This window comes from Cupressus sempervirens, chromosome 4, assembly GCF_028749045.1.
Source record: "Cupressus sempervirens isolate cs-2001-9-10 chromosome 4, ASM2874904v1, whole genome shotgun sequence".
Lineage (NCBI taxonomy): Eukaryota > Viridiplantae > Streptophyta > Pinopsida > Cupressales > Cupressaceae > Cupressus > Cupressus sempervirens.
The window spans coordinates 710,038,729-710,055,904 of NC_143121.1; the positions used below are offsets into that span (position 1 = coordinate 710,038,729).

General features: G+C 37.1%; 1 protein-coding gene across 4 annotated transcripts in view; it reads right to left on the bottom strand.

Moving 5' to 3' along the window:
• LOC149563249 (uncharacterized) overlaps positions 1 to 16,820 on the bottom strand; it is a 53,527-nt gene extending 36,707 nt beyond the window's left edge. Inside the window, exons 1-5 of one of the 4 annotated variants that reach the window (XM_089826608.1) lie at positions 16,421 to 16,820; positions 16,152 to 16,302; positions 13,601 to 13,695; positions 7,379 to 7,481; positions 7,147 to 7,215 (exon numbers count right to left, since the gene is read on the bottom strand). In XM_089826608.1, the coding sequence (XP_089682734.1) occupies positions 7,147 to 7,215; positions 7,379 to 7,481; positions 13,601 to 13,609 (181 nt within the window). In that variant the 5' untranslated portion in view covers positions 13,610 to 13,695; positions 16,152 to 16,302; positions 16,421 to 16,820. Of the gene's footprint in view, positions 1 to 1,998; positions 2,351 to 5,472; positions 6,615 to 7,146; positions 7,482 to 13,600; positions 13,696 to 16,151; positions 16,303 to 16,420 lie in introns of those variants that run through there. The other 3 variants (XR_016364045.1, XM_089826610.1, XM_089826609.1) reach the window with 3 other exon arrangements.
• Between the last annotated feature and the right edge of the window lie 356 nt (positions 16,821 to 17,176).

Genomic DNA, 17,176 nt, shown 5'->3' on the forward strand with positions numbered 1-17,176 from the left:
AATTCACTTGCCCATACAAAATTCACAGGGCTTAGTTTGCTCCTAGGACATTTTCTTTTTTTAAGCCATTATTTTTTGAAGTGTTGATTTTTTTTTGTATTTGATTTGCAAACTATTTTTTTTTTTGTATCATACATTTCAATACAAGGAGGTGTATATATTTTTGTTTCTTTTTCAAGCCTCTTTTTTTTTTCTCTAAGTGTCAATCTTTGTTGCAACTAATTTTATAACAAGGGTGGTATATTTTCTTCCAAATTTTGGTCTTACCAATTACTAGTTTAACAAGGAAAGTGATTAATTTGTTTTATCAACAATGAGAGATTTATTGCATCTCCCAATACATACGAATTGGATTGAAAATTCAATATAACCAATTTCTTTCTTAACATAATTAAAACTTGAAAATTGAATAATTGAAAACATCACCACATTATTCATTCCTCATTACACATATCCATGAACTAAAATAGCATAAGATACAATGCAAGAATATTACCAAATCTTTTCTCTTCTATTAATCAACCTGGTTCAAGGCTCCGTCGGGAAAGAACCAATAAAAAAACCCGACATCCTTGCCACTTCAACAAGAGTTAAAAATACATTTTTACATAATATTACAATACAATTTGAATTCTCTTCTAGGTCCTTAACACAGGATCCTTTTCAATATCTTTAATGCATCAAGGGAAAACATGGAAAAGACAAGAACTGACTCGGAAGTAAAACAACATAATATGATGAACAATTCAAGCATGCATCCCCAACCCGGTTTTGCACAATAGATTCAACATTGAACCAGACTAGGAGGGAAGGTGAATTTTCTCTATAGAAAACGTCAATCACCATACCATAACATAGCCCTTTCGGAGCTAAAACTCAAGAGCTTTCGTTCTTCAACAAATGCCCTTTCGAGGCCAATACAACAAAGATTTTCATTCTTTCCCTTCTTCAAGAATTCCAATTTTCAACACATGGTATGTGATGACAAGTAGGGGCCCATAACACCCTACCCTCTTTCCCTCTTCTCACCATGAGAAGAGACTACACAATTGAGGTCCAACTAAGGCCCTTCCCCCGTACATGTGAGTAATGCCAAAACAATCCCCATGAAATCCTCTCAAAAATTTCAAAGCAGAGCATAAGAATGACATCCAAGAACAAGTTAAGATCCCTCCCAAACAACCTCAACACACATACAAGCAAAACAAAGAAACAACACAATGCCTAATGCATGAATCAAAGCATGAACAATATGAAAAACATGATCAAAAGAGTAAAGAACCCTACCTTCACAAAAGCTATGGTAAAATGACAAGTTGAGAAGAGTTTTTCCTTCCTTTCTTTCAATCTTGAAACTTCTCTTTAAAACTAGAGATTTGGTAACAACCCCAAAACTTCTCCAAAATGCATCTAAATATGATCCTAACACAACTAGACTTTAGGTAACCCCAAGGTGGAGTTTGAGTCACCAAATCATAAAAAAGACAAATCAATTTTCGCAATCAACCAAAAGTAGGGTTTTTGAGTGACCCTAAAAATCAACCAAAGAGGCTAAGGGGGTGGAAAGTACTCCCAACCCATACTTTTACCCCTATGGTACTTAAATTTAATGTTTTTATGCCTTAAAGACTTAATAAAAACCAAACAAAAGTTAGGAGAATAGTAAGACCCAATAACAACCTTCAAGGAAAGACAATGCAAAAATAGCACAAATTAGCAAAGGGTTCAATTTCGTCCTTTTATTAGATTTCTCGGCTAACTATCTTGCATACTCATTGCACACATCAGTAGCTCAAAAAATGACATGCATATATATAAATTACGTATTAGTAAAATCATGTAAATTAAAAACATCCATTTTTCTAATAATCAATTGCTTCTCTTATTCTACTCATATTTTGACCATTAAAAAAAAAATTGCATAATCAAAGTGTTAGTTCTGCATTCATTTACATCATCATTATACATATTCATAAAGCATTAAATGACGAAATAAAATATCTGAAAGTAAAGCATCACACATCATAAAATAGCATAATAATGTTCAGTGCATCAAATGTCCCGACATATTGAGTCATGAGTATCAAAATGATAATGTATCAACTATGCTACGATGGGTCAGGGTGAGGCCTCACATCCTCCCCCACTAGGCATGAACTTCCTCTTGGAATTCATCAAAAAGATATGGGTACTGAGATCGCATATGTGTTGCATCCTCCCATAAAGTCGTAACCTCATCATAGCAATCTCACTAGACCCTAACCTGGTCCAGCGCTCGACCTCGAAGTGCTAGGGTCCATCGGGCAATAATACGGATAGGCTCCAACGCTAACTGGCCATTCGACTCCACCTGCAAAGCATCCCAATCTATAATATGAGACTCGTCATAAATGTATCCTATAAGTACTGAAATGTGAAACACATCGTGGACGTGTGACAGGCTAGGTGGCAAGGCTAAACAGTAGGCAACTGGTCCTATCCTCTCTAGGATCTCAAAAGGTCCAATGAACCGGAGTGCCAACTTAGAGCCCTTTCTAAATCGAATCGAACTCTTGTGCGGCCGCACCCTCAAGAACACTCTATCTCCAACTTGATACTCTCAATCTATCTTCTTTGCATCAGCATACTTTTTTTGCCGATCTTGTGTCTCTCTCAGGCGCTATCTAATCAGGGTCACCTACTGCTCCATCTCCTTAACTAACTGAAAACCAATAGATACTCGATCCTCAATCCTGTCCCAACTCAAGGGCGTCCTACAATGTTTTCCATACAAGACCCCATAAGGCGACATACCTATGGAGGAATAGTGCCCATTGTTATAGGCAAACTCGACAAGATGTAGGTATTCCTCCCACTTGACCTAATGGTCCATCACGTACATACGTAACATGTCTTCCAAAACCTGATTCACTCGCTCGGTCTAACTGTCAGTCTGAGGATGGTACGTTGTACTGAAATTGAGCTTAGTGCCCAATGCTGCCTGCAACTCTCTCCAAAAAGATGAAGGGAACAATGAGTCCCTATCATAGATGATCTTACGGGGAACGCCATGGAGTCTGACAATATTCCGCAAAAACACCTGAGCTATGTTCCGTGCTGTGTATGTAGTACGCACGGGAGAGAAATGGGCAACCTTGGTCAACGTGTCAACTGTCACCAAAATGGCATCATGGCAATGAGACGACAAAGGAAGACCAACAATAAAATCCATAGATATAGCATTCCACTTCCACTCTGCAATCTCATGAGGCTGATGGAGCCCACCGAGATGACGATGCTCTGCCTTCAGCCTCTGACGCTCGAGGCATCTCGCAACTATGTTAGCAATCTGCACTCTCATGCGTGGCCAATGATACAACTGTCTCAAATTTGCATGTAACTTCTTAACACTGGGGTGCGCTGCATAAGGTGCTCTATGAGCCTCAAGTATAATGAGCTCGCGCAAACCCCCAATGGAAGGTACATACATACGTCCTCTATGACGCAAGAGTCCATCAGACTCCAAAGAATACTCTGAATACTTCCCTTCCAAGGGTCTCTGAGCATGCACCACTTGACTAACCTCTGCATAAAGCTCATCTGCTGGCAAGTGTTGTAGAATCCGCTCTCTCAAATCGGTGCTAGTAGTCATAGATGAAAGCTCATGGCGCCTTCTACTTAAGGCATCTACAACTACATTCTCCTTTCCCTTGATGTAATGAACATCTAAATCATACTCACAAAAGAACTCCATCCACCTTCTTTGGCTAGCATTAAAGTTTGGCTGTGTAAATATGTACTACAAGCTCTGGTGGTCAGAATGAAGCTCAAATCTATGACCTAGAAGGAAGTGTCGCCACCTCACTAAAGCATGAACCACTGCTGCAAGCTCTAGGTCGTGCGCAGGGTAATTGAGTTCATGAGTCTTCAACTTCCTAGACTCAAAGGAAATAGGTCAGTCATCCTACATAAGAACTACCCCTATACCATCCAAAGATGCATCGGTGCACACCACGAAATCCGCAGATGGGTCTGGTACTGCAAGAATCAATGCACTCGTGAGGGCTCTCTTGAGCTCTTGAAAAGCTCTCTCACACTTCTCTGTCCACTCATACTTTTTTCCCTTCTTCTGAAGAGATGTGATTGGGTGTGCCAATCTAGAGAATCCTGCAATGAAGCGTCGATAATAGCCTGCTAGTCCCATAAAGCTCCTAACCTCAGTGACACTGGTGGGTGCTGGCCAATCCATGATGGCCCTAATCTTCGATGGGTCTACTGAGACCCCATCGCCTGATATGACATGACTCAAATAATGTATCTCAGGTCTAAAGAATGCACACTTCGACAAGCTACCAAACAACTGATTCTCCCTCAACTTATGCAATACCTGTCTCAGGTGCTCTTCGTGCTCCTTCTCATCACGAGAATATATTAGGATGTCATCTAGGAAAACAACTACAAACTTATCCAAAAAGGTACAAAATACTCCATTCATAAAGCTCATGAATACAGCTGGGGCATTCGTGAGGCCAAATGGTACCACGGTGAACTTGTAGTGACCATACCTAGTACGGAATGCAGTCTTAGGGATATCACTATCCACAATTCTCAACTAATGATAACCTGACTTAAGATCAATCTTTGAAAATACTCGGGCACCCTGCAACTGATCGAAGAGATCATCAATCCTAAGAAGGGGATATCGGTTCTTGATGGTTACTTTGTTCAATTGCCAATAATCAATACACAACCTAAGTGATCCGTCCTTCTTCTTAACGAAGATCACTAGTGCACCCCAAGGTGACACACTAGGTCGAATATGCCCCTTCTCTAAGAGTTCCTCCAACTAAATCTTTAGTTCACTAGGCTCATGAGTAGTCATATTGTACGATGCTCTTGATATTGGCTCTGCTCCTAGCACAAGATCAATATGAAAATCCACTACTCTAGGTGGTCTACCAGGGAGCTCTGAAGGAAAAACATTTGCAAACTCCTGCAATATTGGAAAATCATTGAGGGATGGCTCCCCCTCTGAATCTTCCTCCCGGTCACTGATGGTGATAGCAAACAACTAACATCTCTTTCGCATGCACCGTCTAAGTTGCATAGCGAAAATCATATGAAGGAATATGGGTCTCTTAGCCCCAAGGATCACTCTAGAGATACCATCCTCATCCACACATTACACCCTCTTCTGTCAACAATCCATCTTGGCACTGTGGGCATAAAGCCAATCCATGCCAAGAACAACATCATAAGAACCTAGAGGGGTAATGCGTAGATCAGACATCGTGGACATGTCTCCAATCTGAATCGAGCAATTATGCACCATGGAACTAACTGACACTTTGGCTCCTAAAGCTAACTCTACCTCCCAACTGACATCCTGTCTGACTGCCACTAGCCCGCAACACTCCACAACATAAGGAGATATAAATGAGTCAGTAGCTCCGAAATCAAATAAAACAGTAACCATGTTTCCCTGTACAATACCTGTAGCCTCGATAACTGTAGCTTGATGCTCAACCTAGCGGTTGTCAACTGCTGCAAAAACTCTATGGGATCTACCCACGTCACCAATCGTCGGCTCTGAAAATGCCCCTCTGACCACCAGATGACTGCCCCTGTGGACACTCTCTAGCTATATGACCCATGCCACCACAAGTGTAGCATGATCCTCATGTGTAAGATCGTGCACCCTGTGATCCAAACTACTGTGGGCCTCCTGACTTGCTAGATCCACTGAAACCACCCCTAGAAGACTGCTAAGTCTTCACTGACTGTGACTGTGGGGCCTGTACTTTCTGATCCTGCTTGGGACTCTATGAATGCCACTGCTTGGGCTTGGAGCCCTGATAACCCTGTGAGGGTTTCTGTTGTTGCTGCTGCTGAGGTTTCTGCTGCTGAAACTGTTGGCCCTTAGAAGACCCTGTTGTGTAGTTCTGATTCCCTTTCCAAGGGGGTTTCTGTTGGTAAAGTTTTGATTTTGAGACCGATCCCGTGACTCTTGTCTACCTCGAGTATCCTCCGCAACAAGTGCTACCTCAACCACCTGTCTGAAAGTAGTAGGAAAGCCAAACGAACTGGACCCTGGAGTGAGAAATTCAGGCTCATGATGAATCGATGCACTCACAGTTTCTCGTCCTTCATGTACTCAACATATGGAAAGAGCTCGAGAAATCTGCTCTCATACTGGGCTACTGTGAGACCCCTCTGATATAAAGAATGAAACTCCTCAATCTGCTTCTGTCTGAAGTGCTCAGACAGGTACCTCTCTGAATCTCTCTAAGAATGACTCTCATGCAAAGGTCTCTATCCTCACTCCTCCTGTAGTCTCCTCCTAATGCCATCAATTGGAGGCATCTCCTCTCAGCTGATGAACTGCAAGACGTGACTTCAGATTACTCCCATAAGGATGTAATCCAAAGCACCGCTAAAGACTCTGTAACCAGGCCTTTGCTACTGTCCCCTCTGTGGAACCAGTCAAGAGTGGTGGTCTGAGTCGTATCAACTCTCTGATATCATCTCCTATATGGCTAGGAGGTCTATCCAACCTGCCTTAGTGGAGGACTCCTACTCCTCTCTCTACCTCCGGCCCTGCCTCCTCCAAAGTCCTGTGCTTCCCTTTCGAGAATCTGCTGCCCTAGTTGTACAATAAATTTGCCCAGCAAAGATCAATAGAAATATACTACAATCATTGCTCAAAACAAATTGAAGAAATGCCATGGAGAATTGGTACTATGTTAAAATCAACATTTCTATTGGCTAACCATTGCATATATACAAGAACATGCGACTGCCAATAATAAATTGTTCATAAATATAGTAAAGATTTATTTGTAGTTTTAGCTCCATACGTGTCTAAAAATAAAAAGATATGGAAAAATAAAAAGATATGGCACTTTGGCAACGAAGCATCTATGAAAGGTGAAGAGTTAAGCAATAGAATACCAAAAACTCAAGAAGATGATATCTCACGTAAAAATATACCATTCGCTAATCAACATGAAAAAAACTATCAATTCAAGCACCAATCATGTCTCTATCGTAACCTCATCATCAATTATATTTCCTTCCTAAATAGTTATTTGCCATGTCATCTATTTCTGAAATATAGAAAAAATTGCAGAACAAAATTGTTAATTGTGTGGATCGAATGACACGCACCTAAGAATCTTGTAAAAAGAGAACCATAATACCCAATAGATCTTCCCAACTCCTTTGAACAACAAATTCCTGATGTGATATTTTTTATATTAGTAATATAATAAAATGAGAAGCAGAATTACTATAATATCTCAAATACTTTGTAAAACGAAAAAGTTAAGTAATATAATACAACTGAGAAAAGTGGAATCAATATAGTATCTCAAATACTTCTTATAACAAAGAAGATTACCTTTGGTTTTGAATCTATCAAATTTCTCTTTTTCCATCTCCACCAATTTAAGGACATCTCCAAACCAGGATATCGGTTCATATCCTGCCATGTTTTTTCCCTCCTGTAAGAATTGGATAAGGACAAATTTTGATGTTACCCAACAATGTAATGGGATAAATTTAATCTCATGACTGGATCTAAACAGAAATCAGTCTAATTTTGGAGCATTTTGAGTGGAGCCATCGCATAAAAATAATATACATTAAGAGAATATTCTATCAGTAAAATCCAATAAATCTGAACACGGACATAAATTTTATGTAATGACAATTTCAGCAAGAAATTTTACACTTATATTTTGAGTAATTCATTCTATACTTTATTGTAGAAAGAAAATGTACAATTAAACATTTTTTTAAAGTACAATTACTTTTTATATATATTACATGCCATCTTACTATTTCAATTACAATTTAAAATATTACATTCTAATAAATTACTTAATCTATTTTCTATTGTTGTAGTTCCAGTTCCTTATACATTGGCTTGAAATTCGTTTTGTCCTAAATTCCTAATATTATTCTACCATGAGTCCATTCCTGAATTTATATTTTATTTCTAATTTAAACAACTTTTGCAAAGTTTTTGAGTCTTGACCAACAATTTAAGCAAGAAGTTTTCCAAAATGAATGATTAGGACATCATATTTAAAGAAAAATAGGACAATTAAAGAGATTCAAAATAATATTAGATAATATCAAGAACATTGCACAGCACTACATTCACATTCTGCCCCCAAGATATTACAAACTATCTAAACATTCTATTCTGCGCTTAAGATACTTCAAAACATCTAAGAAATCTAGATAACCTGTTTCTAATGTTTTGGAAGATGTGGCAACAAATCCCTAATGAAGGCACAATATCATTCTAGATAACCTGTTTCTAATGTTCCGAAAAAAATATCATTCATTTGTAGAGAGACAAAAAATCTTCAATACCCGACGAGGAAAAACAGACTGCACTGGCATAATTATACCACTACTGGATCGGACCATGTTCTGGACAAAGTAGAGAGCAGTGACTATTGAGTGATAAAATTTGTAGCCTGGTAATAGTTAAATTTATCTATTTCTAAAGATATAATATTCTCACAATTCGTAATATTGACCACAAATTACAAACTAGTCTTATCTCGAAATCAACAAAATTTTGGACAATAAAATAGAAGGGCTGAAATAAATTAGTGATTTCAATCAAGAACCCTCGTTTGCTCCTGCTAATTTGCATTGTGAAGATTGACCTATATCGAGGGGCTGAAATTGACCAGTGATCAAAAGATTCAAAACAATATTTTTCCCTGCACATAACAAGTCAACATTTGGCAGGGCTGTCATTGACCTCCATAAAATGGCAGCTAATGATTGCAATTTCCAAAGCAAGAGAGAGCATTGTCTCTGTCACTGCAATTGCAGATTGCATTCCCACTAGATTGCAGATCGTCAAACGTAGAATACAATTTCGCTGGATTATTATTTGCAGCCATAAACCAAGAACTATAATGGAGGGCGAGAACAGTAAAACACAATCGCCATTTTTTTCTTTGTTTGATTTAATGCTAATATTCCGCAGCAGAATGTGGTAAAGTTTTTATATTTTATTCCCGTTAATCTGATGATTTTTTTGTATTCTTGTTCTTTTATCCCTGGCTTTTACTGAAAGTTTGTGGCACGTGAGCTGCTACAGAAATATTCAAGGATATCATGAACAACAGCAGCACCACCACAAAAGTCAGCGTCCAGGAAGAGCTCCTTGTCAAAGCTTCCCTACACAACTCTTTGTGAGCTTCAATCACATAACTCTTTGTGAAATGTAGCCATTGAACAATCCACCTCTGCGCTACTGATTCTGTCAACTAAAAGAAGATAGTGGATTTCAAATGAAGGAGCGTACAAAACACTCTCACCAAATATCCTTAGCTCCAAATAGATATTGGCCACTATTGAAAGACTAGCGTAAGATTTTTCTGAAGGTTCCATACAAATTGTGTCAGATTGCTCAAAAAGCCGATGTAAGGAAATATGGACAAAGTGCAAAAACAAAAAATCTATCTCATAATCATGATATGATATTCATGTCATCAATTGAACTGACAAATTTAAACTGAGCTGAGAAATAATTCTAAGTGTTTTGGGCACAGGGCTGGATGTCCTCGAAACATCTTCATTGTTAAGCTTCTGAAATATCTTAGTTGCAAGGAATAAAAGCTAGCATTTCATGAGATAAATTAAATTAAGGAGGCTAGAAACAAATGCATTGAAAAGTGCCCATTGCCTACATAGGCAGAATGTTAACAAGCAATGCACTCTCATCGGTATAAATATGCACTCTGAAATAATGAGGTTCATAAATTTGATGCAACAATCCAATCATTCAAAACTGTGACTACAGTTTTTTTTGCTAAGTTCCAAGTTTGGATTTTGGTATGGATGCGGATTCGAGATTGGAGTTAGAAATTTGTCTAAATTTTTTTGGGCTTAAGTTCAGATTCGTTTTGGGTTCATCCATACAAAAACATATGTTTTTTAAAAATATGTATATGTGTATATATATATGCAACAAAAAATAACTCCATACGCAAAATACACCACCAAATCTATGTTTCAGTTCAATAGAACATTAATTGCATCATTTAGTAATACATACAACTTGATACACTTGCTTGGTCACATGCATGGAACATATTTCCATATCATGGGGACAGTTTGAGAATGAAAGGAATTGTCAAAAGATAAGTGCAGTTAACTGAACTTTTAATTTGTATAGGTTAGAGCATTTCTAACTAGGCTAAATCAAAAGGTGAGATATTAATTTTAAGTTGCGGATTCAAAGATACCATATCTTTTTATAGCCATTCCTCTATAATCATCAATTTAGATTAAACCTATTGTCAATCTGGATTTCCTTTATAAGCAGCAAGTTTTCATTTTCATACACAAATGCATAAATGACATATAAACATCTTTTTTGGTCTTTTTAGTGGTTACATTAGGGTCGAGAGGTCAAAAAAACACTTCAAAATGTCTTAAAAAAAATGTTCCGAGACCAAATTCAGCCCAGGTCTAGACAGAAAATTCTTCAAAATTCGCTGCAAATTCTGCTCGGGTTCCTCTGACAGAATTTGAGGCAAATTCGTACCTCTGCAAGAGAATTTGAGGCAAATTTGTACTTCTGCAAGAGAATTTAGAGAGAATTTGACAAGGACCAAACTTTGTACAGAATTGAACCAGACTTTGAGGGTTACTGGACAGAATCTGGTAACTTAGTTTTTTTGTATAGGCGGACAAATAAACAGCATGCAAATTAAAGCTTGCGACTTGAATTTTGAAAGTTACTCCAGATGTTAAGGTATTTGTGTGTTCTTGACCCTTATCTAGAAATCTTTGGAATAAATTCTCGTGCATTGCATCAAGAAAATTATCAACTGAATGCACTATGTGGCCACGTAACTAAAAGACACTTCAAAAAAGGGCACAGCACTAGTGCACACATGTAAGCGAGCGAATTAGAAGCATGATCATGCATACAAAAAAGACCAGATTCATCAAGCAACAATATGAAATATTTCAGTTGCACTTTATAAAAGGACAGAGCACTAGTGCAAACATGCAAGAGAGCAAACTAGAAGCATAATCATGCGTACAAAAATTAAGATCCATCAAGCGACAATGTGAAATATTTTTTTCTGTTTAATCAAAGTACACATTTTGTGATCAATGCACTTTAAACTAGTCTTTGAAAACAATTGCAAAAGTAGAAGACTGAGGAGGTAGGCTGGTAATTATAGCCCCTTCAACACAAGACAGACTGCTTTTCTTGATTAATGCAGGAAACATAGGCCCCTATACACCCAGTGGGGTCTCCCCTGTTTCAACACAAGCCCCTATAGCCTCAGTATGGCCTCCCCTGATTCAAAATTGAATAGCATGATGAGTACTAACATTAGGATTGTCAGGTTACATATGCCTCTTATTGCTATAACGGTAGCAACATATTTCTGATTTTTGGTGATACTTGGTTCTTGTGTCAATTAATGATTCAGAGTCGAAAAGAGTGTGCGTGGACTGCAACACACAGAAGATAAAGAGTTTGACATTTCTACATACTGGCTGCTTATAGTCGCCTTCTGGGCAAGGTATGAATTGTCAGAAGTTTACATTGATTAAGGTCTCTCTTTTAGAGAAAAAATTATTGATAATGATTCAAAATTAGTGAAAAAATATCTTCATGTGTGCTTTTGTTATTTTAATTATTAAAAAAAGTTACCTGATAGTTTTTGTTCTTAAGGCATTGCTTTGCTCTTTTTGCCCATTTTCCATAGTTTTGAATAAGTTGCTAGTTTATCTCAAGAAAGTCAGGACAAGCTGTAACTGGATGAGAACATACGATATATTAGCATATTTGTGGATTTGTTTACACGCCTGTATTATATAATGTTTACACCTTTGGAAGGTGTCTTTTACATCTCCCAATTATCATATTTGTTGTTAACCAGAAAAGATGTTTAACGTTTTTATGTGGGAGTTTTTATGCAGAGATTTATATCAATAATGAAGTTTAAACTTAATCCTGTGATTTCTAAATTTTGATTGTGTGTGTCTTTTTTGTGCCAACATTTCGGGTCGCACTCTGTGAACCATCATCAGGGCAGAAGAGCAATAAGGAGTTGAGAAGTGTACAGATTGCAGAGATGGAGGAGACTTAAAAAGAACAGAGGGAAGGGAGGAGGGGAGGGAGAGGTACAAGGCGGAAACCGAGGAGAGGAAAAAAGGTTGAGAGAGGTGAAAGAAAGGCCTGGAGGGACAAGGAATACAGAAAGAGAGAGGAACAACATAATCATTAAAAAGAGAGAAAGCAACAATAGGAATGATAATAATAATAATATATAAAGTCCTAACATACTGTTAAACTACTGTTAAAAAAATATTATACATATGGCTATTTTAGTTTTGTTATTTTATATGACCTAAATGGGCTCCCTCTTGTAAACACAAATACATTGAGATTGTGTTCAGTGTGACTGGCACTAAGAAATATTATAAAGGCTTATAAATAGAAGTCAATCTGATTCTGCATTTCAGAAGTAATACTTTAATTGCAGCTACAACTCTAGAAAAATGATTTGTTAACTGTCTGTTTTACAGGAAATAAGTTATAGACAAATAAGTCATCTATTGACCTCTTGCAAGATGCATAGGGCGGCATCCAGTAGAAATGGACAATTTCTAGCATTTCATTCCTCTTGAAAATTTCTCTACCTTCAACCTTCTACCAATTAGCAAAAGATGTAACCAAGCTAACTATTCCTTGACTGAATTTTTTAATTTAAAATTCTTAGTATAGCTCCATTCCTTCTTTCCCCTTCCTATTTCTTCAATTTCTCTGTTTCTTACCACTTTAAAATTTCTTTTAGATATCCACCCAATTTTGTAGCTGACATTGAAAAGTGACCACCTTGTTTAATGAGCTTTTTCCTTTATTGTAATTCTAAATATCTAAGTTACTGGGTGTGCTTGTGTAGGAGCAGATGTGGATGCGCATAGAAGTGCACAGAAAGCATGAAATCTCCCTGTGGATGCATTTGGATGCACATCCACAAGGAGAACTCATGCTCCCTGTGTGCTTCCATACACAACCGGGTGCATACAGATGCACCAAGAGACGCAATTTTAAAAAATCATGAAAAAACTTTCAAAGTTCAGCATATTGTAGTAGAGCGAGCAAATATTATATTGAAAAGACAACAACTTTTTCAAAAGCAGTCAAATATTAACCAAACTTGAAGTGTGGACTTCATGTCAGAAGCTGCTACAAGTGCCATGTGTATCTGATAGGAGGATTTGGATGTTTTGGGGTTGCCAATACGACCAAAGGAATCAGTCATATCATCATTCCAGTTTAATTATCCATGCATATTTGAATCTCAGAAATTGATAATTATTGGAACAGAATCATATTCATGCTAAATAGTGATAGTGTATACTGTATACTATTGAATGCTAGATTGCATTTAATATTTATCTTGATGAATGATTAAGTATCACACTATTGAATGATTTAATTTTGTATATTTCTTGTAATCTTAGTATATATATAAATTTATAATATTATTAATATATGCTTTTTTATATATAAATAAAGCATACTCAAATGCACCCAAAAATAAAAATAAACAAATACCTGTATCATAGATTCTCGTACCCAAATCTGTACGGGGTCCACATCCGCACCCAAATCGGTAACTTAGCTAAATGCATGTGTAATCAGGCAGCGACCTACAGATCATTGGAAAAAAGTTATAATGCTTATGATTTCTTAAGTGGATATTTAACTTTACACCATCGAACCAAAGATTGTGGACAATAACTAAAGAAATAATAGAAACTTTAAAAAATTGAAGAAATAAAATTATATCTCAGTATACCTAAAGATTGTGGATATTTAACTTTACACCATCGAACCAAAGATTGTGGACAATAACTAAAGAAATGATAGAAACTTTAAAAAATTGAAGAAATAAAATTATATCTCAGTATACCTAAACGACTCTAGGTCAGTGTTATTGAAATGCACATCTTTAGAAAAAATAAAATACAAGAATGAGAGGAACGCTGGGTACTGAGAGGTAACCAAACAGGAACATTCCAACCATAACTAGAGAGCCTGAACCTAAATAGGATAGAGTTCAATCCCTCTGGTGAATGTACAAATATACAAACAACAATGCACAGGAAGGATTCTTCAATGATATTGAAGAGATGATGCAGACCATATACATAAAGGGAAAGAAAAATATGACAAGGGAAGAGGAAAAAAAGGAGGGTTAAAACCCTTATTTTGGGCAATATTATACAACCTAATTGATTGGAAGGGCCTTGTCTAGATTGGTAACAAGATCCCACTAACCAAGAGCTCATCTAAAAAAGTACAGCATGCAAACAATGAGCAAATGAAATGTTTGTGAATAGACAATTCAGTCTAGCATAAATACAGGGTTATACCTAATACCCATGCAAGATCTCACAATTGAAGGATTAAAACCTATCAAGATTGCATGCCTCTTTGATAGGTCAATTCAAATTCATAAAAAGTTATCTCAAGATCAAGAAGGGTTCCGTTGGGGATTGATTAAAGCAGATGACAAAAATTTGTGTTGTTGAATGCTTGGTATGTGGAATAAAGGAGTGACAGCAAGTCAACGAGTCTCCTACAAACTCTACCAATTTCTCATCCGTTATGGGAGAGAATTGCCATGATATTTAAATGTTTTTCTAAATCAGGAGTTACAGGTGATTTGTGGTGGTCATTAGAAGACTCGTCATATATGCCCTTTTTTATGGTATGGCTAACCCATTCCCAGAAAGTACAGTGGCCAAATGTTAAATGTAGTGCCCAAATCTATAATGGAGAATGTGTACAAGCTTAATGGGAATCCCAAAATCATAGTCAATGACAAGATTATAGTTTCACAAGAAAACTTTGGATAGATATGTACATAGTGTAGACCTTTTCATATCATCCTGAATAGGACTGCAAGTTACGAGGCATTTGATAAAGGTTAGTTTAAATCAATCGCCCAAATTGTAAGCATTTACGTATTTGCTCAAGTATCGTTAAGTACAAAATCATTTTTGTAATTTTTACAGATCACAATGTCCATAAGAATTTCAATAGTAATTTCAAATTTGATCAATCACGATAGCAGAACACATTACAAACTGCTTATACATCTTTGTTGAAATCCAAAGGAGACTCCCTAGTGTAATAGTATTGATTAGGAATGCACCTATTATTAGAAAACTTCTCAATGGTTGCTTTTTCTTCATGGTAGGGCTATTTCATCATTTTGAAAAGGATCTGGCCTATTATTCACATGACACGTGTATATGATATCATGCAACTTGAGTTTCATATATAATATTGAAATGTATTGCTATGTACAAAATCTTCCCTTTGATGTATAAAAAAATGTTTCTACTTTTAAAAATTTAACAATTTAACAATGCAATGAAATTGCAATGAAATTTCCTTTAATGTAGACAGTATATAGAGATCGGTGATGCAAAGGAGGACTCAAACTTATGTCAAATGCTTTTAAGCAACTCTCCTATATCATTTACCTAAGCTCACCTACACTGTAAGCGCCAAGAAAAGGGGTCAAAATTACATGAATGCATGTGTAAAACATGCAAACATGTTACCGATACAGTCACACCTCATGTTCACTTTGGACTTTGCCCTAAGTGTACCTAAACTTGTAATCTTAACAGATCATGATACTATGACAAGAAAAAGTGATTGCGATGATGATGATACTCTATAAGCTCCAAGTGGCTATCAGATGACATGCTAATGCAATCCGCACCTGAAATTTTCCTGTGACTCGTAACAATAAAAGTGTTTCCTAGGTGACAATGCAATCGAATTAGCACATTCAAGTGATAATGACTTACAATATGAGAGTTCTAAATATGGTAAATGTAAGCTAGTTCCAACAGAAATTAAAATTTGACGATCAACACAGCACGTCAAGAAAATACAATGTGATAATACCTATTCAAACTACATATCTTGACTAAAGTAACCATTTTGCAGAGTTCATCAAAAAAAAAATCTGAGAACAAAAATAATTCACGATCACAAATTAAGAGCCTACACTGCCGACAATTTCATGTTAAACGGTAAGTAAAGTTAAATACGAGTTGGAGAAAGAATGGATCGAGCGTGGTACCTATGCTGTATGGAGAAGCAAAGTGAGAGGAAGATAAAATGACAGCAGACAAAACTCTTTCCAGAAATGGTAGGGCCCCGTCAATCGGATATTGGTACCATAATCTCCATCTTTGAAACGCTATGATTCTCCGCAGCTAGAGTGAGGGGCTCTGATTTGTGAACATACGTATAGGGTGAAGTGCATCGCAAAACGTTAACAATTTGAAACGCTTAGGGACAGCAAATTTTCACAATCCATAAAAAAAATTGTTACACAATAACACCCACCCAGAAGCATCCTAAAATAATTCGAAATTCGAAACCCTTGTTGACAGTTTCTGATCTTGTCTATCCTCTTTTGCCGTTTCTGGGATTAAGTCACGGTGTTGGATGGTGGTTGGAGCGTATTCTGATGAGAAAAAAGCTCACAGGAAAATTCTGAATGAATCTGTAGAAATGCAATATTCGTGACTAGGGAAAACCTGCCTGTGGTACAAGGTGGGCTGGGCACACTTATCCAGCCACGAATTTGGTTTCCCTTCTCGTAGCCGCTGGCGTTTGTGTGGAGCGGAGTCTGGCGCGGAAGAAGTGATGTTAATATGTCATTGTGCGCTCTCTTTTTTTTTCGGGGATGGTTTTATTTGAACTTCTACAAAATCTTCATTCCAAGATCTCTTGGAAAAGGTATGGGCATTTCTTTCAAAAAAAATTAAATTAAATGGAGGGTTCATGCTCGTGAGGCATGAAGTTGCGAGCTACCAACCAACAAAGACCAGCATATAGACGATTTAGGAGCTCGATACAAGCCCACTTGTGCCTTAAACCTCTTAGGCTTAGAGCCAAGGATGGAGGTGGTGTAGGAGCATCTAAGTAGGCTAAAGGGTAGACCTAGGGCTTCTTTGTTGCTTTGGTTTGTACTCATGCTAGCCACATCACTAGAGTAATAATAGAATCAATTTGGTTCTAAAGTGAGGTTAAATAGGTTTGAAGAGTCCCACAATGTAATATTGTTCCTAATTTCTCAAAAAGTGTTCATTTGGCTCC